This window comes from Carlito syrichta, unplaced genomic scaffold (genome assembly GCF_000164805.1).
Source record: "Carlito syrichta isolate Samal-C Ts95f unplaced genomic scaffold, Tarsius_syrichta-2.0.1 Scaffold304601, whole genome shotgun sequence".
NCBI lineage: Eukaryota > Metazoa > Chordata > Mammalia > Primates > Tarsiidae > Carlito > Carlito syrichta.
Window position 1 is genome coordinate 1,066,142 of NW_007248697.1, and position 24,933 is coordinate 1,091,074.

The 24,933-nt window shown below is 41.5% G+C and overlaps 1 protein-coding gene across 5 annotated transcripts in view; it reads left to right on the forward strand.

Moving 5' to 3' along the window:
- Positions 1-24,435, forward strand: part of DCLK1 (doublecortin like kinase 1) — a 373,078-nt gene extending 348,643 nt beyond the window's left edge. For 3 of the 5 annotated variants that reach the window (XM_021713540.1, XM_008060372.2, XM_008060374.1), the window contains one exon: positions 18,683-24,435. In XM_021713540.1, coding sequence (XP_021569215.1) covers positions 18,683-18,847 — 165 coding nt within the window. In that variant the 3' untranslated portion in view covers positions 18,848-24,435. Of the gene's footprint in view, positions 1-4,610; positions 4,685-18,682 lie in introns of all 5 variants that reach the window. The other 2 variants (XM_008060373.2, XM_008060375.1) reach the window with 1 other exon arrangement.
- The last annotated feature ends 498 nt before the right edge of the window (positions 24,436-24,933 follow it).

The window sequence follows — 24,933 nt, forward strand, 5'->3', positions numbered from 1 at the left end:
GCCAACACATAGCAGAAAGCTTACACAGTGAGATTTTCAGTGAAATTGAATTACTGTGAACACCCAACAAAGTCATAATGTCTTGCTCCTTAGAAATTTCTGTTCTATACATGCAGACATACTCTCCATGTAATTTGATAGCCGCTCTAGGCAAAGATTAAATTGGGCTGAGGAATAATGAAACCTCATACTTCCTGGTGTCATATTCTAGAGTCAATATATTCAAGTCCCTGATTACTTGAGTTTTTAATAATTTCCTCTTTTTTCGGAGTATGTAAATTTTAACAGCGTATTCAATGTGAAAATCACTTAAGCTGTTTTTCTTTTCTGAACAAAGAACTTAAGGCGCTGTGCTGTAGACTTTTTCTAAAGTATCTATGCTATTCAACAGTATGGCTCACTCATGAACGGTACTGAATACTGAGCGTGTGTTTCTGCGTGTTTTTCTTTTGCTTTTTCGTTTTTGGTTGTGCGAGGGCTCTAGGTAAAACCATAAACAAATGACTTATTCGATACCGACAGTCCCAGAGCTGGATCACTAAATGTTTGAGATGGGTTTCTAGAAGTTGCAAATGGTACACATGCAGGCATACAGGCTGTTGTACTGTTGGCATTTCAACTGAGCCCTTTCAAAAACGGTTTATATACGCGTGAGTACCTGGCACATATGTAAACCGACAGTACTGAGTAAATCGCATACCCTTGCAGACGTTTCTCAGTGCCGCTGAGGTTTTTAAAATTTCAAGTTGTCCTTCTTAACCTCTCTCTTTGGTTCTTTCTGAGAAAATTCGATGTAGAAGTAAATTGTTCTCCACCTCTTCCAACATATGGCCGGTGTTCTTTGTGATGAACTGATGTTCAGTCAGTCCTTTTTGAAAGTCACAGTATTTCATGGCGATTCTCAACTAACCCAGACATTCTCGACTCTGTTTTCATTGTTCATTCAAGATAAAAGTCTATTCCAAAACGTGTGATTCCATGATTTTCTTTTGGAACGGACTGCCAGCACGCTTGCCCATGAAAAGGACTGCCTTTCTGCTCCTGCTGAGGGCTTACCACTGCGAGAGAGGGTGCCTTTTCTACTTCTGTCATTTTGCTTTTGTTTATTTTTCTTTTCCTGGTCTTTTGTTTTAGTTAGTCTTTGGTTAAGTTTGCCTTGGTTGCTCAATATTGGTTTGTTCACAGTATCCTGGGAGTCTAATAATGACTAAGGGCAACTTTCCAATGAATAGACAACACATATTTGAAGGCAAATCCTATTTAATCATACTTGGATAAATTTCAAGACCTAATCCATGTGGGTTTATTCAAACCTCATCTAAGTAGATTTCAAAACACTCCAGCTACTATTTGAAGATCGGGGTCCACTATTTTTTTTCCCCTAAATGTCATGATTGGACCACTTTGAATGCAGTTTTGAATGTGAGTTTCTCAATTCATCACTAACATGTTTTCCATGGAAACTGCACAAACTGGTGATATATTTACAAATTGTGAAGTGGGCTGTGTAATGCTGAGCTATGTATCAGTTGCGTGCCTGTTTAATCTTCTTTGTCCACTACAGATCTTTTAAAAAATAATTACCAGCATAACTCAAACTCAAAATAATTGGCTGTTTTTAGAAAAGTATATATTAAAAAGTGCCTATCAGCGCTCCAGCACAATTCGCATGTTAATTACCAGCATTAATATTTCAAGCATGAAAGAGACTATCGATGTAAATTTCACAGATTGTCACAAGAGAACCTGGCCTACCATAATATGGGCTTTCACACACCTTCACCCAAATGCCTTTCTCATAAATGTCTCGACCTTCCCCAAGAACCTGGGAGAAGCCACCAGTCACAGGACTAGGCTGGGAATTAGAAACTGACAATTTTGGCTGCCTTTGTCCATAACTTTCAGAATAGCACTGGATGAGTCCATTTATATTCCATAAACATTTTTCCATACTTAAAGCGCAAAGACCAAGTGTCAGGAACTATCACAAGAAAAGAAAAATCCCTGGCATTGAATATTATTCCAGCTCAAATGGAAGTATCACTGCCAAGCAACAATATTCTGCTGTGAGGCAGAACATAAATATGGAGTCAAAGGAACATCCTTCATACGTGGTATAAAAGACACGTTGATAATTGAATAATTTAACTATTGATTCATCCGCATCATAAAAATCTGTGTAATTGATAGAATACAGTGATGACTTCTGCTTGATAGATTTAGAAAAACTGATATCAGCCTGCATTTCATCCAAACAGAATTTTCCTGGGCATATAAGCTCTCCCCAGAGGCTATAAAATAATGTATTTTACGTTAAACTGCCTCTATCATTATTTTTTAGAAATTACATGCACCTTTTATAATTTAAAAAATACTATTGAGAATATAGTGTTAGTGTTTTGGGGGGTATGAATCAATTGAATCATTAGTTTTTAACTGGTAACTTCTCTTTCCTTAGTTAGAAACCTAACTACCTGCTGGAGATCACCAAGGCTCATAAAGGATTCTGTGATACTTTTCTTTCTTAGAATGACAAAAGAAAAAAGAGCATACTGTCATAACCAAAACAGTCTCTTTCGCAGGTGCAATTTATGACATGAGTGTAGTTTAACATGTACTCATGGTTCTGAGCTGTAATGTTTTTTTGTTCGTGTTGTCATTTTTTTTTATTCTCTGCTTCCCACCCCCTACATTATGAAGACCAAAGGAAGGGCAAATGATAACTTTATATTAAGGTTGCAGGAGGGCCTCGAGTTGACTAGGAGAGTAATTACCAGTTGGCAGCTCGCAGGGATAACACGCCCTCCTGAGAGGAGGGAAGATTCTGACATTAGGTCAAGCCACGTGATTAAGTGGAAAGCCATTGCTGTCCCGACTGCCGCAACATTCTGCCTCTCAGAAAGCTCCCCTGTCCCTCTGCTACCTTTCCCAGTAGTGGAGTATTTTAAAAAAGGGGGGGGGGGAGAGAGAGAGAGAGAGAGAGAAACAGAGACAGAGACAGAGAGAGGGAGGGAGAGAAGGAGAGAGGGAGGGGGAGAGAAAGAGAGAGAGACAAAGGGAAACAAAAGGTTATTAAAATGCAATTTATAGACATAAAATGGATTAGAGATGACATTTTAACGGTGGACTTTCTGAGAGCTGAGGGAGGGGAGAGAGGCATTATTAGATTTGCACAGCTTGATGAAGAACTGATGACTAAGATGTCAGTTCCAATTTATTTTTCCTCATTTAATGCTGTTTATTATTTTCACCAATAATTTTCCTAATGCTTTAAAGTTCTTCTTTTTGCATTTTGCTCATGCAAATGGAGCATTTCGGTCTAATTGAACAAATCCATACTAATCAGCGTGCACGTAATTGTGATCCTGGGAAGCTTCAGTCTGAAACGAGAGACCGGTTATATGACACTTGGCCTGCAGATGGCAACAGAGAGCTAATTACTAAGTGGCCGTCTGTGGGCTAAAACAAGTGCACACCTTCATCTTCCTAAGAGCAAGTGTACTTCGATTTTTTTTTAAATAAAATGAGGTGTACGTTTTTTTTAAAAAACATTAAAACTTCCCATTGCTTTCTGTGAACAATGGGATAGCCTAGTTTATAATCAGAACACCAAATCCTCCGAGCAGTTTTTAGTTGAAATGCCTGGCGCCCTGGCATGTTTTTGAAATGCCTTTGTGAATTTAGAAGTAGAAACTGTCATCAGCATCACACCAGTAACGCACTTGAAAGAACTCGTGAACCTCCCCGTAAAGAAAGTATGCTCAAGCTGCATCCTCTCATGGGCGGAATGAGGAGGCAGGCATACAGCACAATGATGGTTCTTCAGGTTTGGGGATTGAATCTTTTATTCCCAGGTAGCCAAAGGCTAACATCTTATTCCAGGATGAACAACTTTGAGAACTGGCCCTATCTTCGATTTATTGTACTTTTTGTTAATTACAAGCACTTAACTGTACATGTGCATCTTTCATAGACAATGAAAACGAGCTTTTGTTTCTTTTGGTTTGCATATTTTCATAGAGAAGAATTTATTGACTATTTAATACTGTAACTTTTCAGTTTGGAAATGTGATTAAGATTCACCTCTAAGAGTAGTTCTGCTTTTGAGGATGAACTCTTAAGGAAAGAAATTCAAATTGCTGGGATTGATGGGGTTTCGAAACCTGATTCTTTCCCTCTTTCATTTCATAGTGACGAAACCCTCAAATTTAAACCTAATGGAGGGGGGATGATACTTCTGGGGATCCAGCCTGCTTTCTCTTGGGTGGTTAATTTAATAACGAAGCACTTTCCACTCTATGGCATTTGAAGAGGTGTTTATGTCTTTTGAAATGGAGAGGGCATGATTAAATTGTGCATTCGCAAACTTGTTTGACAAACTAGCTCTATGCTAACAAATTGGCCTCCAAGATATTCACAAGGGATTCATGTCTTTTCTTGCTTTTCTATGTTCAATGTGCAGATTTAGGCTGTTAGCCAGTTACCCTGCAGAAGAGGCATCGTAACTCTGTGTGTACATAAGACAGTTAGTGAAGAGCAGCTTGGTCTGGAGTCGTAATTCTTTAGCACAATGTCGATCCACTGAGTTGCCCCCATTTCTCTCTGCTCAGCTGGACCACGGGTTTACCATCAAGAGATCAGGGTCTTTGGACTACTACCAGCAACCAGGAATGTATTGGATAAGGTATGAGATGGTGCAGCTCAACAGTCAGTGTTTCCATGGCAACGTGCTGGCAGTCTCCATCAACCAGTTCCTTTGGTGGATAAACATGCTTTTGATTTGTTACTCAGTCCATATGCTGCTTTATCGGTTTCGTTTTAATCTTGATTGAGATGCCACACCCCCTCATTCCTTTTTTTCACCCATTATTCACACTGACATTTGCCAGCTTTCTCTCCATTGCACATGCTCGGTGTCCACTTTCCTATGGTTAAAAGGACAGTATATTTAGTGCAAATACGCTAAAGCGGTTTCCTGACGCTGCTCATTAAGGCAACGCTCTCTGGTGCTCTTCTGTCTCTTAACAAATGGAAGGACAATGGCACGTCAGCGTGTGTTCTATAGAAGCATATACTGTCATTTTAAAGTCATCAAGCCCGACCTTGACCTGATTAGATGAATGAAACAATGCATTTACACGTTAGTAGTAGAAGCGCCTCAGAGTACAATGGGCTACAGAATGCATTGTGTGTGTTGGTAAGCTTGTGTTTTCCAATCCTCCACCTTTTTCTGTTTTGTTTTTGTTTCATTGTTTCCCCACCCCACTCCCACCCCAGAAATCCTTCTATGTACTAGCTATTGCATGAATTTATCTTTCGATATTTTGTAACTGTCAGATTATTTAGCTGGCTTATCTGCTCGAGCAAAAGGGACTCTGGGAGGTATTGATTGTTTTTTAAACTGGGTTAAGAACTCTATCCAACCATTTTCTATTCCAGCCAACTGCTTTGGCATTTCCTTCAGGGGCATTATTTGTGTCTCTTTAAGTTATCCACAAGCAGGATGGTTTTTGATGGTTTGAGAAATGGACTCTGAGAAGTCCTAGGGAACTTGTTTTCTCCATTGTAATGTTTCTGAAATGGTGTCCAGGTAACACTCCACATCTTCATGTTTGCAAAAAAAAAAAACAATCACCTGATTTTGGCATTTGTTTTCCCCAAACTATGGAGTCTAGTTGTAGTAATCTAGTTGCTTCCATAATTAGGTTTCATAATTAGGCTGCTAAGTTTTATCAAAAAAGAAGAAATATATATGTATGTATAAATACATATAGTGTGTATGTATATATACATATGTTATATATATTAACCCCCAATTATTACTCCTAATTATTTTCTATAATCAGACCCTCAAAACAAAAGACATAGGAAAGCAGAAAGAGCATACCTTGATAACTGCTCTTAGTATCTCCTTGATACTAAGATAGTTTCCAAATCCGTTTAAAGTAAGAAAACACCCAAACCTCAATAAACTATTTTAAAGTCATTTTTACATAGAAAGTTATTTGTATCTTCTCCGTTGAGATGCATGTAAGAGTTATACATCAACCTTTGTATTTCTCTAAGTAATTAGCCTGATAGATGTAGAAAGAACTTTGTTTTGTGTTTGACCTATTTTGGGCAAGTAGGGGGAAGGGTGAATTCATCATAATTTGCCTTTTTGCATACTCTGACTTTTGACTTTTTAACACAGCAGATGATTCATCCATCTTTTACTTTATCTGAAAGAATATATGTACTTACAGAAGAGTGCCCATGTCAAGAATGCACATCTCAGTGAATTTCCCAAGTTAAACATGTCCCTGTAAGTAGCACCCAGATCAGGGAAAGGACGTTCCCAGCACCCCTGGGGGAACTCCCTACCCTCAGGTCCTCCCAGGAAGGTTACTTTGCCCCAAGGGTAAATACTGACCCCAAAGCCTATCCACATTAATGAGCTTGGGCTGGCTTTGTACTTTATATAAATTGAATCACACCATGCTGCATCCTTTTTTTAATTGTATGTCTCTTAACCTCAAGCCTATTCACCAGATCTGTATGTGTAAAGGTGATATACAATTAAAAATAGTTATCAGGTATGCCTAATTACAGTTGTGCCATTTGTATAAGAAAAATGACACGTATAAATTCACCTTATTCCTCCCAAAAGGTAAGCCTCTCGAAAATTAAATGACTACCTTTGTAGGATTAAGGGTGGGCGCAAAACACCAAGTAAACACAATTATTAATAAACATAGCCAAGTATAAAAAGGCCATTTAACTAAAATCCTAGTGACGGTTCCCATCAGCAGACAAAATGACGCATCCCTGAATAACAGGCAGGAACAGATGGGAGATAATCTCTTTCTTCTTCCACACATAAACTGCTCTGTGTTCCAGCTGGGGGCAGTAACAACAGTGTTTATAGTCAATGCCACACTAAACAGCACACCCAGTATGTAAAGCTAAATTGGAGAAATGATGCTAAAACCTCATCGGCATCTATGCTTAATTAGGAAGTTTTATAATGCCATTTAGCCCCAGAACGCACACTCTGCTCACGGATGGCAAGCGCTTGCCTTTTATCTCTGCAGAAGTGGGCGCATTTGTCTAACCATGGTGGCAGCCAACTTTCCAACATAAACAATCATTACAGGCGGACATCCCTGCTCCCGATGGTTGTGTTTCAAGTGCTCGTGGCTGTTTTTGCTATTCTGAGCAGATTGCTTGGGAATCACCCTTGCTTTTTGCAAAGCGGCTCGCATCGGGACACAGGCTGGGAAGAAAGCCACCTCCTTGGGGTCTTCTTCATGGGCCTTTTGGTAACTATAGAGAGATACTGGGGGCCCATTTTCCTTTCTGTACTTCACTCTCCTGCTTCTTGACAGAGAGCTGCTTCCGAGGGAGCGGCGTCCTCCGCTAGGGCCATTTACCCAGGAGACTGTGTTCCTGTCGCCCAGGGTCCAGCAGGGACACCATCTCACGAAGGCGCTCCCTGGGTTGTTGCACACCTCCTGGCCCAAGGAGCCATCCTTGTCCCCACTGCAAGCCACTGGACAGCATTTACATCTCATGACACGTCCCCTCTTCTGAAAACGCATCCTTATTCAAAGGGGATGCGGTCACGCATGTGTCTGCCTTTCCCAAGTGAAGCTGTCACCCTGACAGGTGCTGGGGCCAATAACACACAGAGGACTCTGCCTCTTCAGCACGCAGAACAGGGCGGCCGCCAGGACCGGGTAACCCAATTAAGTAAAACAAACACCAAACCGAGACATAAGCTAAAAATGCCAGGCAAGATGAAGTGGGGAGGTGAGCCAGGACAAAGGGGTGGTTGAGTTCCCAGGCGTGATGTGACTAAAACGTGCATATTGGATTCGAGCACCGGCCTGAAACAGTGAGTAATGAGGCAGAGAGGTGGCAGCCACATGCCGCCTTTGCAGGGCTCTTAAAAGCTGTCGTGCTCGGCTGTTAAAAGGGATGGGGTCAGTTCGATGCATCTTGCTCGAAGCAAGTCTGAAAGCACTGTTCCAGAAAGGAACCACGGTGTGGCGTGAGAAGGTTCTGGGGCCGGCCCCAGGCAGCGGCATCCAAGCACACAGCGGGTTGCAGTGCGCTGCAGGTTGCCTGGTGGCCAGTGGGCTTGGCCTCGCTCTGCTGGGTGACAACGCAATCCCCACTGAGGGTCAGAGCACTGCCAGAAGGAGGGACAGATGCCTCCGTTCTAGCAAGGGATTAGCAACCCCACCCACCCATTCCTGAGGTTTTCTGCAAACCAGAAGGTCGTAGGGCTTAAGTTGAACACACAGAAAAGGCATAGATGTAGACCTCCAAACAGCTCCAATGTTGGTTAGAGAGAAGTCTCGGGAAATTAGTGAGGCTTGGTCTTGCCACTGTAACTTGATGCCCGAAAGTGAGTTATTGATGCCCGAGAGTGAGTTACTAGGCCAACAGGCTCAAAGATGAGTGGTACCTGTGCCTGTTGCTGTGTAAAGGTCACCAAAGGTCACTGAAAGAAACACGGGAGGAGTGAAACATCTGTATTGCCTTTTACCAAGTCAAGCAGGTGGCTCGCTATTGGAGCTTCGATTGTTTGTTTTGTTTTCAGAGGCCCCGAAAGAGAGGATTCTAGTGACATGCGTATGTCTTTTTAAAATTTAACTTACCTGTTATCAAAACTGAGAGATTGCCATGGCATTCCAAGTCTTACTCATTCAGCGTAAATTTAGGTGTGATTTTAACGTTTTCCCGAGAATCTTGATGATGGAAAATGATGTGGCATCATATTTATTCTGACCTTGTTTCAAAATCCTTCTCTCATTTTGATTCACTCTTCTGCTTATTCACGCCTGCCACACTTTGTGAATGTTCCTTAGTGACATTCATTGATAGGATACAGGCTTTATCAGGTGTAAATCTATAGGAAGGCATACATAAAGACCTGAATTCTAAGTATCAGTGCATATTTGATCAAGAAAGAGTATAAATGTCTAAACGCTGAAGTTGGACAATTCTCAAGTACACGTCAAACACATGGCCCTTTTAGAAAGGAGAAAGTCTTGGAAATGGACAGGAAATGAACTTGATTAAAGATTGGCAACCCGGTGTATGGGAGAGAATGTGGCTTGGCAGTCAAGAAGCCCTGGGTTTGCACCTAGATCCATCCCATTTCCTGCAGAGTAGGCAAATTGCAGTCTCTCTCTGACTTTCAATTTCCCCATCTATAAGAAGGAGGAGAGTATTACCCACCTTCCAAATCTGTGGCGAGGATTCATTGAGCTGCCTATGCAAAGTGCCTTCATAGCCCCCAGCCCAGAGAAGAAACTCAGAAAACATTGCTTTCTGTTTCTCTCATTTCCAAAAGCAAATCACCCACTCCACAGCAGAGGCAGATTTTCCTGAGGAAACTGATTGCTCTTCAGATCAAAGCATTTGTTATTAAAGTAGAATCATGAACTTGTTTGATGCACTGATTAAAGTAAACTGCTCGGTAACTTATATGTTACATTTCCTGTGAGCACTTGTGGCATCAAATTTCACGGAAAGTAGCCATAGCCAAAAATCCTAATGAAGTATGAGTTTAAACGCTATTCTCTAGAGCAGGGCTCTTGGGAAAGTATGACCAATGGGCCAAAGTTAACTCAGTGGTGTTTTTTTTTAAATAAAGTTTTATTGGAATGCTGTTACGTCCATTTACAAATTGTCTACGGCAGCTTTTGTCCTACAGTGGTAGAATTGTGTCTAAGAACCATATGGCGTGAACAACCTAAAGTATTAATGCTCTGGCCTTCTCCAGAAAAAAGTTTTCCAGTACCCTTTCTAGGGGAAAAGGTGTCTAAATTAAAAGCCACCACCTATACAAATGCGAATTCCATGAGAACAGGGCGAGGGCTTATTAAAATCTGTATCTCCACTGCCTTGTAGAATGCCTGGTGCATAGTAGGCCTTCAATAAATACTTGTTAAATTAACTGATAAACAATCGAACTCTCCAAAGAAAAAGCCATGCTTCCACTGATGTTCAGGGTAGATGTGTTTTTGAAGAGGTTGGATTCCATACAAGTTCGAGCAATCAAATCGCATACTAGTTGCTCTGGAATAACATCTTATTTTTAGCAACCCAGGCTAAGCCTTTTGGTAAAAGTGTCTCTGCAGTAAAAGACATTACTCCTGACTTATGTGCTTCATAAGCACTAAATCTTCATAGATTTTTCTTGAGCCACACTATGCCTTGGTTGTCCTTTAGTTGACTAGTGTGATAAAGAACAAACAGCATGGTGACTCAACCCAGGTGGAGCTTTAAGAAAATCAGGGCTGTCGGGTAGAGGAAGCCCTTGAATTTTATCCTTTTGAAGCCTGAGCTGAAGCCTGAACCCACTAACTGGGTGTCATTTTGACTCTCTGATAGAAGGCCATTGGAAACCCATTGCTGAGCTGGATCCATTTGAGACTGTTAAGAACCAGGGAGGCTGGGCTTGGTGGCTCAGCCTGTCATCCCAGCACTTTGGGAGGCCGAAGAGAGTGAATTGCCTGCATCCGCGGGTTCGAGACCAGCCCGGGCAACTTGGTGAGACCTCGTCTCTTCAATAAAATAAAAAATAGCCAGGCATGGTAGCGTGCACCGGTAGTTCCGGAAGATTTAGTGCTTACGAAGCACATAAGTCAGGAAGGCTGAGGCGGAAGGATCGCCGGAGCCCAGCGGGTTGAGGCTGCGGTGGCCCTGAGCGTGCCACTGCACTCCAGCCTGGGTGAAGGAGTGAGACTCCAACTCAGAAAAAAAAAAAAAAAAAACCAGGTCAACAGAAGAAGCATATAGTCAGCATTCCTGGGAAAACAGGGAATAATATTTAATTAAGATCATCACCCTAGAAAGCAGCTTGGAGGGCTACTCACTTGCATCCCACGACAGCCTCCTTTTGCCATTTATTTTGCTGCTGTTGTTTTTGAGACAGTGTTTCACTAGGTCACCCAGGCTGGAGTACAGTGACATGATCATGGCTCACCACAACCTCGAACTCCCAGGTTCAAGCAGTCCTTCTGCTTCAGCCTCCCAAGTTGCTGGATGTCCAGGCTCATGCCACCACACCCAGCCCATTTTTCTATTTTTTTTTGTAGAGATGGGGGTCTTGCTTTGTTGCCCAGGCTGGACTCCAACTCCTGGCCTCAAGCTGTCCTCCCACCTCAGCCTCCCAAAGTGCTGGGAATTCAGACACGAACCACAGCGCTGGTTCCTTTTGCCATGTGGACGGTCATCTTTATTTTCAGGGAAAACCATGTCTCCAGAGACTGTGCAGTTTCTGGCGAGGTCCCAACAGGATATGAAAGTAAAACCAAACAGAACCACAGTAAGCATGACAGCAAGTCCAATAAAATAATAAGGGTAGATAGTCCATCGATTTGTCAGTTTAATTTTACTAGCAAGCAAATCATTTCCAGCATGGCGAGCAAATCATAATGTAGTCCCTACAGAGTGAGGGTAAGCAAAAGAGAGGGTTCTTGAGATTAATGCCCCAACAGCTGCATTCCCGGTTCAGTCTCCTAGGTAGTATGAATAATGGATGGGCTAAAAGGCGAAATGCACAATAATATTCTTTTATTAATGAAACGAAGACTGTTTGTGATGGCTAGCAATAAATTAACAAAAGCAGAAAAGGAAAAGCAGTCACAAGCGTCTGAAAAATGCAGTTACTTAAATCCAATAATTACTGCCATGACAGAAAACATTGTCTCCCAACTAAAATGAGGTCCATCCCTTGCGTTTCTTGCGTGTGTCACAGAACAGAAATACACGGTGAGACCTATTGTTTGCCAAGAGAAAAGCATAACCCATTAAGTGGATTGATGGTGATATTAAGCATATTCATAGAATTTCATAGGTGTAAGTTTCCCTAGGGGTCAGGCACAGTCACCTCCCTTCAGTCTGTGGACCTGGAAATCAGGGCTTGGTGTGGTTAGGAAACATGTCCAAGGTCATATAATTAGCTGAGCTGGGGCAAAAAGCTAATTCTCCTGATTCCCCCCGACTGCTGCTTCCATGGGGATTAGGCTAAAGCTAACAGACAAGACAAGCATTAGACCTGTGGGAACCAGCAAAATCAAAGCGAACACTCCAGTTCATAGTCTTGATGTATTCCTGACCTTCCGCCTTCATACTGTGTTTTTCCTTGGGCATTCCATAGGTATATGTATTTATGCTGATTTCCACATATTATATCAGAAAGAAGGATTTAGAATATCTGAGCACATGCAGAGGATAGCGTCATCTCATTGTAACAGAGGATGCCATAGTCCATAGTCCATTCATTGTTGGAATAAATCTCCCAATCTTAGGCAAGCCCTGTCATTTATTTATGTATGCCTGGGGATGTAGCAGGCACCAAAACACCATGGGGATTAATTTCTCTAAGATTTCCACTGACCACGTGGGCAGTCACCTGAGTGACTGAGCTAACCAGCATTACTTGACCATCCCTCTGTTTTTACACTTGATCTTGCAACTGCTGAGGGCTTTGTGATAGCTAAGGGCTGACCATTTGAGGGAAGAACATGCAGTGTTTCTTCTGGGCAGGACAGGCTCCTATTAGTCTGTTTGTCTGTATCATTTTATGTAATCAACCATGTGTTCCCTTGACCAGCCACCCCCTGGCCACCATCACTCAGCTCTCACCCAGCAGTGCACAGTACAGCTGTCACTGTTGTGTACGTATTCAGAGTTAGATCTTCACCTTTGGCTACCACTGGGCAACTCCGGAATCTCCAGAGGTTTCTTGCTCACCTCTAACTTGTGATCATTAACCCCAAAATGTGATAACTCACTCTTCAGACCCCTTTAGGGCTCTTAACGAAGTGACAACTTACTGAGGAAACACTTGGGAATTCTACTGCAGGTCATTCATGTAGGTTCCCACAAAGCTACAAGCCATGGACAAAATAACTCATAAAATTATAAATCTGTTAGGGATCCTTAAGTGTTCATGGAGCATTAAGCCTGTACCTGAGAATGTCAGGTACAAAGATAGGCATTAAGAAAGAGAGAGACTCTACTTGCTTGATGTCTGGGAACTTTCTGTGATTGATAAAGAATGAAGCTAGCCAAAAAAAAACAAACAAACAAAAAACACAAGTTGACTCGAGAAGCCAAACAAACAAAGAGCATAGCTGCCTTTCAGGAATGGCTGAAAGGGCTAGAATTTAAATTTGTGATGCAGAGGACACATTATGTTTCGAGTGCTCTTTTTTGGAGAAGGAAAGGGATTATCAGATTACATATCTTGATGGCAGTACCTTTGTAAAAATTATATAATGGCATATAGATCTGTTTCCTTACTGGATTCATCTGTCTTGAACTACAAAATTCAGTTGGAAATAATGAACTGCACATTACCAAGTTAATTTTGTAACCACAGTTAAAATTCTAAACATATCATATGTGACAGTGTGATAAGAAATTGGGCCCCAATAAATGTCTGTCAAATGGGTGAATGCATGCGCATAAGAGAATTTTAACTTTATCTGACATAAGAATTTAATCATATTTGAAACATAAATTGTATTCTTAAATATTGACTCAATATTTTTCACTTCTTGCTCTTTTGTGTTAAAGAGTTGCTTTGGATTCTATATTTGTTATTGTTATTACACAGAAAGTATAGAATCCTCTAAAATAATTCTATATTAATTAAGAAATAACTCATACATGCCTAATATGTGTGCCACAGTCGGTTAAGCATTTTGGAAAATGCAGAGACATCTCAAATTCTAGTGGAGAAGTGTTTACATGGTATTTGAGAACAAGCAAAAAAAGAGATAATAGAATGTCAATGTGTAATTAAGAGCCCAAAGTTTGGTCAAAATAGCTTTTTGTGTGTGTTGGAGTCTCACTCTGTTGCTCAGTCTGGAGTGCAGTGGCATGCTCAAGGCCACTGCAGCCTTGACCTGCTGGGCTCAGGAGATCCTTCCACCTCAGCCTTCCAAGTAGCTGGAACCATAGGCATGCACCACCACGCCTGGCTAATTTTTTATTTATTGTAGAGATGAAGTCTTGCCATTTTCTCAGGCTGGTCTCAGTCCCCTGAGTTCAGGCAGTCCTTTCGTCTCTGACTCCCGAAGTGCTGGGATTACAGGCGTGAGCCACCGTGCCCAGCTAAGATAGTTCTTTCCTGAGAAGTTTAGAAAGAAAAAGTGTGATATGGGAGGTTAAAGTTGATCAAGTCTTGGAGAATAAATATATTTGAGTGAGCAGAAACGAGAGGTTATTTCAAGTTGGTGAACACCTTGAGCTCAGATATAGAAACAAGAATGATTAAAGCACATTCAGTTAGGACTGTTTTTGTGACACATGAAGAAAACCCAAGCCAAACTAGCTTAGGCAAAGCAGAAATTCATTATTTCGCATAACAATGAAGGGTCCACAGGTTGGGTCTGGCTTCAGCACTCCACCAAGACCTGGTTTCTTTCCATCCTTCAACCTTGCCTCCCTGCATTGGCTTTAGTCTTGGACTTCACATGGTCCCATGATAGGAGAAGCAGCTCCAGACTTGCCAGCCTCTCAAAATCGGGATTCATTGTAAATGTGAACCTAATTGTGTCCTGTTGGCAGGGTGGGATTCCCATCCTGAACCATGCATGGTTATTGGGAAATGCAATAAGTTCAGGCTTACTTCTAGGACATAAGCCCACACCCACCCCACTCCTAGAGATGGGGATAGGGTCACCTTCAGTAGAGTCACAGAGTATGGGAGTAGGGTGGTGTCCAGAGGGAAATTAAGGTATGACTGCTAACCACAGGCAGATGCTATGCTAGAAAATCAAGTGCCCAATAGAGCAAGACAATGAGTGTACTGATGTCAAGGTCATGCTGAGTAATAACAGGAACTAGACACTGGAAGTTTTTATTGTAAGTACATTGCAAAGGCTAGGACAAGGAATCGAGCTTTATGAGGAGTTGTAAATAAATCGTACTTTGTGGAAATTGACCTGTCAGCTGTGTGCAGGATGGACCGGGGGTTGGGTGCCCCAGAGAGAAATAGGCGACCTCTGTTGTACTTTCCCATATTTCAAAAGCCACAAAGTTTGTAGAGTATCCATCGTGTGCTGTGAACTGTGGGGAAACACAGAAAAGCTGTCCCAGACTTGATCTTGGCCCTCCAAAGTGTCTGCAGTATGGCACGGAAAAGAGCTAATGAGAGCCAATCATGGTATAGGCAGGGTGCACAGTGGATGATAGGAACAGGGAAGGAAGAAGTCCCTGAATAGCTTCTAGAAGCAGCATGAGCAGGGACCTAGGGAGGAGAGACCTATGGACAGTGATGCCTTCTGGAGCATCTCTGAGAGCAAGTCAGTTGGGAGTCCTCAGTGTTGCAGTCTTTGAGACTATTACAAGGACATGGGTGGGTACAAAACTGCATCTTACCTGTCGTCAGACTCAGATCTTCCTAGAAGTTGACAAGCCCCTAAATTTATGATGGGATTCGACACACAGTTGATCCTGTTCTTTGTTCATGAGCGAAGTCTCTCTGACCGTCAGTGTTGGAAAGCCTTCATTTTTTGGCCTTTGGTGCTATCTGTGACCGTTATCTTCTCCCAGCTCACTCTGGGAAGGAACAGAGAGGGGTGAGCTACTGGAGTGCAGTGACTCCAACTCACTCTGTCTCAGTAGACTTCAGAGTCAATAAAAAGAAACTACTTGGGCCTTGTACAGGAGAATTGAGCTCTGTTCCTTGTTAGCCATGCAGTATGGGCAAGTCTCACCATAGGCCTGAACTTCAGCTTCTCTCCCTGTAAAGACAGTGTATTGGACAAAAATGCATTATAAATTCACTTTCAACTCGGCTGGGTACAATGTCTTACCCCTGTGATCCTAGCACTTTGGGAGGCCAAGGTGGGAGGATTGCTTGAGGCCAAAAGTTCAAGACTAGCCCAGGCAACATAGTGAGACCTCGCTTCTACAAGAAATCAAAAAAATTTGCTGGGTTTGGTGGTGCATGCCTGAAAGCACCCCTCTACCTGGGAGGCTGAGTGGAAGGCTCACCTGAGCACAGGAGGTTGAGGCTACAGTGAGTTGTGATCATGGTACTGCATTCCAGCTTAGGTGACAGTGAGAGCCCAACTCAAAAAAAATATCTCTTTCAACTCTAAGAGTCTGTAAATCCAGTAAAGACAACTACCAAGCCCTTGTTCCATGACACGTGTTCATGACCATGATATGTTTCTAAGAATAAGTGTTAGGAGAATACTGAGGAACCATCACCTGAAGGTTCAGGAGCATTTGAGCCCCAGGGCTCTTCTACCAAGGTGAACATTTAAAAAGCTATTAACTAGGAAAATCAGCAGGAGTGGCCAGAACTGCCCTCTTCCACAGAGGCAGGGGAAGGGCTCTCTAGGCAGAAGGACAAGTGAGGAAGAGGACATGACTGTTATAAGGACTGGCAGAAATGAAGGTGATGATGAGGATAAAGGGACCATCCAAGTATGGGCTCAGCATTAAGTGACACCAGTTTCTGCATAAACTGGATTGTGGTATTCGTGAAGGAATGGTGTATTTTAGTGGTGGCAGCCAAGTGTGTGACTTGGAGTAATTGACTAGATTATGGGGTAACAAGGTAGGGATCAAGATGGTGCCCATGAAAGTAAGAAACAGAGGAGAGAGGACGCTGGGTTAAGTTCTGACGTGGGCTTTGTTTGAATTGCTTTCCTCTCACCTATAGTTTCTTAAATGTAAAACAATATCTTATATCCAATTATAAAGAAGAAAAGAACACCGTACAATTCTGGGCATCTTGGCTGTTTAGAAAGCATTTTGCACTTCCATTTTTGTGCGCAGTAGCTCTGTAAGAGTGGGAAGGAATTTTTCCCACCCCTTATGTAACAGAGAGACCTGAGTGAATGGTTCACACAGCCAGCAATGGACAGAGCAGGACACAGAATCCCTGACCACAAGCACGTGTGCTTTTCTTTCCACATCTGACTCCCTCTGTTCACCCATCAGAACTCAGTTCAAGGCCAGTGACTTTCTTCTTTCTCAAGAAGGTAGAAATGGAAAGATTATTTTATGACCAAGAGGAAAGTTTATGTTACTCTTGGATTAACTACAGAATGCTTTTTATGGAAGGCAGTCTGAATAGATGTCTGTTTTTTTACAAACATTCAGCTCCACACAAACAGAACATTTTCAGTTTGCTTTGAAAGCCAAATACCATGTGTTGTAACTTTACAATGTTTTAAATAAAGTTAGGAATTTGGGTTTACGATCCTGAAAATATAAAATCAATGGGTATAAGACCAGGAACTATAGAGGGGTCCTTAAAAATCCAACAAGTTGAAGAATCAAAGGAGACATTTCAACAAACCAGTTATTGAATCATTGTATTAACAATTTAATGAAACAAGAAGTGAAGTATTGAAGCTTATTGGTTTTAACACTGTTACTCGGTGTGTGGATAGTTTTTAAAGTTGAGCAGTTCAGCCTAACGAAGCCATTTACGATACTTGTTCTACTCACGGCCTCTTTCTCTTTATTACTTCATCTTGGAACTTTGATTGGCCTATTCTAGATCTAATTTAATGCTGTACTGTAATTGTATGGGGGGCTTAATTTTCACTTTGTTCTGAGAGCCAGGCTGGCTATAAATTTATCTCTGTTCTTTGAAGACGCTAACTAAATTTTGAAGAGGAAAAATGGTGGCATATATCCCTGTAGAGAAAAAGCAATCTCTTAAAAGCAGAATAACCTCCAGACTACATCCATTTAAAGAGGGATTTTCAAACAAAGACTCCTTCAACTTTTAGATGTATTCTCTATTTTTCTTCAGCCCTTGTACCGTCTCTTCTGCTTTCCATGTAAGGCTTCTCTGTAATGACCCCATTCCTCCCCATGCCTGTTAAATCGGTGATGAAGTCATGCTGTTTCCCATTCAGATGTCATAATAGCTTCTTGAGCTATGGGTAGACAGCACATCCAGGGGATCATCTGAGGTCCTTGTAAGAAAATGAGGCATAGAGACCAGGAGTACCTATGGCATTGAATCTCAGTTTCATAAATTACCACATACTATGATGAAAATGAACTTTGCAAAGTGAAATCCACAGGAAGGTTTCTGTTTGGTTTAATTGCATTCAAAGCAGAGTTCAATTTCAGGCATTGGTTTCATTGCAATTAAACCAATCCTTCCCAGAGATTCAACCCACTCCCTCATCAACAGATAATAAGATCATTTAGAGTGAGGAGATGCTCAAGTCAGGATGAGCTTGTGGCTCTGTTTCCACATCTGACAATTTCATCGCCTTTTATCATTATTATGCAGCTACCCTGAGCTGCATGTCACTCGACGTGGCACAAAAGGCATTCCTGCATGTCACACACAAACATAGGACCCACGCACCTACATACCAAGGGGGTCTCTGGCTCGCTAGGACCCACCAGAGGTAGACAGATGTGGAGCCAGCAGAAGTTTGGGTAGGGCTGGAGAGAGGACATCATCCATCCTGCCTGTGCCTGCTGATGTCATGACCAGGTTCCCTAAAGATCTGGGTTTGAGAGGGACAGAGAGCTCCCCCCAAGAATGGTGATCGTTGGCAACAAAAGTGAGCCGTGATGGACGGGTGAACTTAGCCTATTTTTCTGACTTTGGAAAGTTCTAGAATGAGTTTGTGCTGCCACGTACCTCGGCCTAATTGTCCTCTTTCTCATTTTATGCCCCTGCTAGACCACCGCTCTTGATAAGGAGAGGCAGGTTTTCCGACGAAGACGCAACCAGGATGTGAGGAGCAGGTCCAAGGCACAGCCCACTCCCCCGGAACTCAACTCGGAATCGGAAGACTATTCCCCAAGCTCTTCCGAGACTGTTCGCTCCCCCAACTCGCCGTTTTAATAAGACCCTTTTACTCAAAGTCCTAGCTTAACCCTTTGAGACTCTGAGATGTTTTCCCCCCAAAATGTATGTAAAGCAGTTTCATCTGATCTATCTAGCGCTCAATGCTTGAATGACAGAATGGAAAGCGTGTTTTCAGGTATCTCTGTAGCGATTTCCCTCTACCCAATGAGATAACACGTGGTGTTCGTGAAGATGGTGATTTGCTGCTAATAGAGTCCTCAAAGGGTTAAGGCTAATTTGCAATTTTTTTAAACATAGAAGCAACGAATGTTTTCATCAGTCAAGCTAGGATCTTCAGTATGTAATATAGCACATGTTAACCCTCTGAGTGCATAGAATTGTATTGAGAACCCGTTGGAGACTTTTTCAGGCCTTTGGATGTGTCTGCATGTTTCTTGATTTTGCTGCAGATCAAGGGGTGTCATTAGCTGCTGAAATGTCCAGGCAAGAAAGACATCTAGAACGATACTTTGCTTGCCCATTCCTGTGGGTTTAGAATGTAGCAGGCTTATAACTTCAGCAAACACACACCTCTTTCTTTTCACAATCCTATTAAGAAAGAGAATTTTTTTTTTCGTTAGAGATGTGACTCTCAGCGCAGTGAGTCCTGAATCCCAGGTGGAGGGAATTGGGTTTGTGGCAAACAGCTTGACTCAAGAAATAGGTGGTGTCCCCTACAAATAGTCTCCATATAAAGATGTACCAATGATGCCCCAGAAATGCTGCTTTCACATCAGCTGCTGCTAGTGCCAGCATAGACCCTCAGGGAGTCACCAAGGCTTGTCTTGTGCTTGAGGAGTGAGGGTCTGTCTGCTCAGTGTCAGACATCTACAGAAAAGCAAACAACTGGTAGAAAAGAGCAATACATTGTCCGGTGCTCTACAGGGCTGGAATTTCCAACAGAAAGAGGAAGCAAGATCCCAGACTTTTTCTCACCAACTTCTTCACGCACTGTGGTCATCAGTGTACAATCCATATACAGTGTGAATTTATGCATAGGAGAGCTGGGACGCTAGGGAACCGAGGAAAATACTTCGCAAGGGGACTAAAGAGAAAGCACATGAACACACAGTGCAGAATGTTCTACCAGTGGGCTGTGAGGGAATAGACCACTGGCAACACAATTCCATGTGCACGTGTAGGTTACCTAGCTAGTCTCCCAGGAAGAACAAGATTAAAGACTTTAATGATACCCCTGAGGAAGTTTTGTTCCCTAAGATGATTGCTGTATACCACCGTTTTTAGCTTTCCAAGGAGTCTTTTTTTTTTTTCTTTAGGACAAGTCCTGGCTGAGACCTATATTTGCACTCCTGTTACCAAATCTATCTCCCTCTCCCAGTGTCTTCAGGCCTGAGTTTCTTCTGGAATGTACCACATTTCAGAATGGGGCCTGGCTTCTGTACGTGACTACAGTACTCAGAGAGGACCATCCCAGGGCGTCTTAGAGGCAGGGGCCCAACTTACCTGTGCTCCTAAGATTTGCTCAGCTCTGGGACCCAGGAGCTAGCCAAGGAATGATGTCTCATGAAATTTGCATCTTGATGGCTGAACGGTCCTCAGTCCCTCTGGTCTGAAAATACTTTGCTATCTGAGAGTCTTGAAATTTCCGAATGACCTTTATTTCTATATAGTCAGTTTTTAAATTTTCAAGTGCACATGATTCTTCAATTGCTGCTTTTTTACCCTTCAACCCTTAAACTATGGTCTACGTTAATAACAGATTTTTAAAATCACAATGTGTTCTTACCTTTACAACAAAGCCTCTCAAATGTTTGGCTCTTCCACATGTAGATTTATCTCTGTGGTCTGTGTTGTCCTGACATGTAAACAGTTTATCTTTTATGGAGAATTTTTTTTTCTCCCTTTTAGAGCATCCTGAAGTGATAACACACAAAATCCCCAAGTAGCATAATTCAGTAAATTAGTTGAGTTGTTTTTTAAGGGGAGCAGGGGATCGGGGCACAGAACACTGGGAAGGGCATGGGTGGGTATGTAGGTGGATTCCATAGTGGTAAAGGACACTGAACCAGTCAAAAAGTACTGCTTTCTCTAGAACTGTAAAGCAAAGCACAATTCCAAAGCTACGAGATAGCTCTCCAGCTTGGCCTCAGCTCTAAATGCGTGAAGAATCCCATGGGCAGAGACCCACCTGCAGTAGGCGGTCATTTTCCTTCCTCTGAATTCCTGTTTTTTCCTTTGGGTATTAAATGTATTGCTTTTGCATCTAGTGTACTGAACTCACAGTGCACGACTCAGGCCTTTTCCCATCGATGTCTAAGGGGACTCTGGACCACCCTGTGAAGCTGGGAAGTCTTTCTCAGCACACCGCAGAGCAGCTCAGAAGAATGCAGGGCCCATTCAGCATGGGAATCCCAGCGCATCCCTGTAGATTTCCAGTGATCTAGGCTGAATAAACAGTGGAATGTGACCGGTCAAGTAGAAATATCGAGGAATCAGTTGGAATGCCATGTTTCCAACATTAAGCTACCAAGATCCTGAATGTCAGAGTTGTAGTCAGAGGGTTAACAGGCAAGCACAAGGCATGCTGATGACATTGGTATATCCAGATTGCTTTGCTTTTAGCCAGTACTTTCTAATTTTTTTTCTCGACATTCTTGGGATAGTTCAAGTTTGAAATAATCAAGTGGTGGTGTTCTTTAAGGAATTTCTATAACCAAATTGATCTTATTTTTTATTTCACTAATCATAGAACAAATATGTACCATGATTGCCGTGTAGCTCTGTAATTATCAATTTAATCATCACCACAAGTGTTTTCATATTTTTTTCCTCGAGTATTTAATATAGCTCTAATGGTGGTGGCCTGGTGTTGGGGACAGTCTTTCCTTTACCAACACATGACTGACCATACGGTATTTTCAAGGGAACTTTAAGATTCATCTTTTTCAGTTTGATAGTAGACTAGTTAAGGAAGAACTCCTCCATTATTTGCATCGTGTAAATCATCTCTGTAGATATGTGTTCATATCAACGGACACGATTTTTCTTGACATTGTAGCAGAAATCATTTTATTCGTCATGATCAATGAATATGTGGTTTGTTCCAGATGGTTAGAAGGAAAAGTAAGATTTCAGTCATTGAAGATGTTTTCACCGTAGCCCTCATCTAACTTACACGTGGTGCATATTAAAAATAAGCAGAGAAAAAATATGTGAATAAACTGCTGGAAACACTTGGTGTTTTGTATTCAATGAGACCTTCCTGCAACCTGTTCAGCACCCCCATGGGTGGTGGTTAACAGGCCCGTCAGATATTGTTGAAAGAAAGCAATCTATCCATGAATGAAGGCTAAAATGGCAATCTTTTACCCTTTGAGGCACATTTCAGTGGAAAACAAAAGGAAAGAAAAATTGGCTTAGAGGGTCATGGAGCTACCGTGTGACCAAGTCACGAGCACATTAAATCACAGTTGTTTACTGGCCAAAGGCGTCCACTAGACAACTCTATCCCTCGTTGTAGCTCGATTGTGCGGAGGGAGAGCTTTCTTAATATTACTGTGTCGCCCCTAGCCCTTCTCCGGGTAAGGATCTGTCAGCATTTCCATGATAAACTCCTATTCTCAAAGGTTTTTAATTTGACCATAAAAATGTGCCCTAGGCTGACATTGGCTACACAGGGCCTGTACCGGAGTGAAGGTTCTCTCCTTCTCTTCTCAACTCTTCCCCCACACACTCTCGAGAAAAGAACAACAACAACAAAAAATCTGATTTGACCTCTCCTTAATTGTGATTTTAGAATTTTGGAAAGCATCAATATCCAAGATGGTAGACCTAACAGAATTATTCATTTGGATGCAGGTTTGTGTGTTTTTCTAATTTAATGGGTGCATCTGACACATATTGTAGATAACATATCTTTTCTATAATCTGTAAGTCATTAATTTTTAAGCTGCTACATGATACTTTTGTGTGTGTCCAAAGATTTTAAAAAACAAACTTGAAGTGGTCCGTTCATAAGTCCGTCTTTCCCATGTGTCATCTGCCATTTCCATCGGGATTTTGGAGAAAGTACTCCCAAACGGACTCTCACTTTGCATACAGTTTGGAGGGTCAGATAGGGACTTCTTTTGGAGAGATAGATGTTCTTATTAAATCATCATTAATAAGTCATTCTAGTCTGTTGAGGAAAACAAGTGATTAGAAGCACTTCCAAAATTAACATTTGTGTTAAATCAGATATAATGAGAAGAGCAGAAAGTTATACACTTCTTTTTTTTTTGCATAAAGGAATAAATCCATGAAACTTGAGGACACGCTAAACATCTGATAATTGCAAATGTGCTCTAAAGATTGGCTCAATGGTGCTTATACATAAAACAGTAATAAATGGGGTCTCTGGGACCATCAGAAAGAATCTTTGGATTGTATGTAATTACATCCTGGAGAAGGAGGTGCATTTAAGCTAGTCTTTTATTTTTTAATCATCTCAAATATGCAACCATTCATGCAGTGACAGTAAGTGTCGTCAACTGGTGGGAGGCAGGAAATTCAATGGAGAAACTTCGCATGCCTCTGGTTAGAGCGTTTGTTTTGTGATGGTTCAGCTTCAATACTGAGGCTGAGGGTTTTCATTTTTCAGTGAGCAAGCTTCTAGCTGACAGGTGTTTTGATCATGAGGTTTACAATACCTTGCCCATGGAGACAAATGAGAGTTTCACCCCCTACCCCCTAAACCCTCCAGAAGGAAGAGCAATCTGTAAAATTAAATCATACCTGTAAATTTCCTCAACATTCATTTTTGGTCAACTAAATTGAGACCCTTAATGTTGCTTTAATGTAAAATTGTATATTTTTGTCTGTGATATACTTTAATTAATTTTAAGTAAGTCATAGTTCTAAAGCTTCACTGTTATTCCTAAGAAAGTTGAATTTTGGAAGTAATGATAGAGATGCTATAATGTCAATTCATTCCAATCCAATCAAATGTGGCAAGAAAAAGTCCTTGAATAGTTCTCTAGGGACAATTTCTCACTTGCCATTGACATTAATCTTTTGTGTATTCTCAGAAAAAATAAAAAGAAATTGAAACTGGTCCAAGGTTATAGTCATAGCCTCGATAACTTTTATAAAAATTTTATTAGAAAATTAATAATAGCCTTTTTCATTCTAGCTGAAAGAGAATTATTAAAGGATTAGTTGAGTGTGAAATTAAATAGTATTTTGCTCATGCATACTAAAAAGGTGGGCTAGGAACCTGATGCATTTAAAACAAGTTTCTGAAAGGTTTCAATTTGGTGAGAGAAAAAAAATTCAATGTTTCCTTTGAAAATACTGAATTTATCACTTGCTGCATGGATCAGATGGCATAGGTTAATCTTTGATTTTCAGAATCCTAATGAAATAACTTTTGAACGATTTGTATCCATGATTAAAGGTGGAATGAGATCCAATTTTGTCCCCTAATCCTTCAGTTTAAGCTAATAAATGTAGGTTAATGTGGAATGAAATCATTTGTGATATATTATTATGTTCATTTATCAACTGAGCTTTTTTGATGTTGCCTGTTTTTATGTAAAACATGTTCTTAAAGTTAATAAAATAATAGTACTTGGTGTATGAACTACTATATAACACCCTGTTTGCAAGGTCCCCTCCTCGGTGCACTTTGCTGTAATGGAATAAAATTTCATTTCAGTTCAATTCACAATTGACACATTCAGTCCACGAAGGAACAACCCAGCTGTGTTCTTGGGGGGAATTCTCTCTACGCAAGGCTTTAAAAATTAGTCATGCGGTCAGAGTGTAGCTTTCCCACACGTTCTTCACAGCCCAGTGTATATTTCGCGAACATAATTCAAAAACAACTATTCCAAAAATGTCCCTTTCCATATATTACCTTCCTGCCTGGGCCAGTGACTTGGATAAACACAGAGAAATTAAATACCGCTCAGCCCTTTTTTTATCTTTCAACTTATGTGCACAAGCCCTCCAGAGAAGAGTGCTGTTTTATCCACTAACCTGTCATTAGCTGCCATTTTTATAGTCATGTCCTGTTAGGCACTCCACGTACAATATTGACCTTAGAGAAAATTGCAAAATTGTACCATGGAATAAAGTTCTTT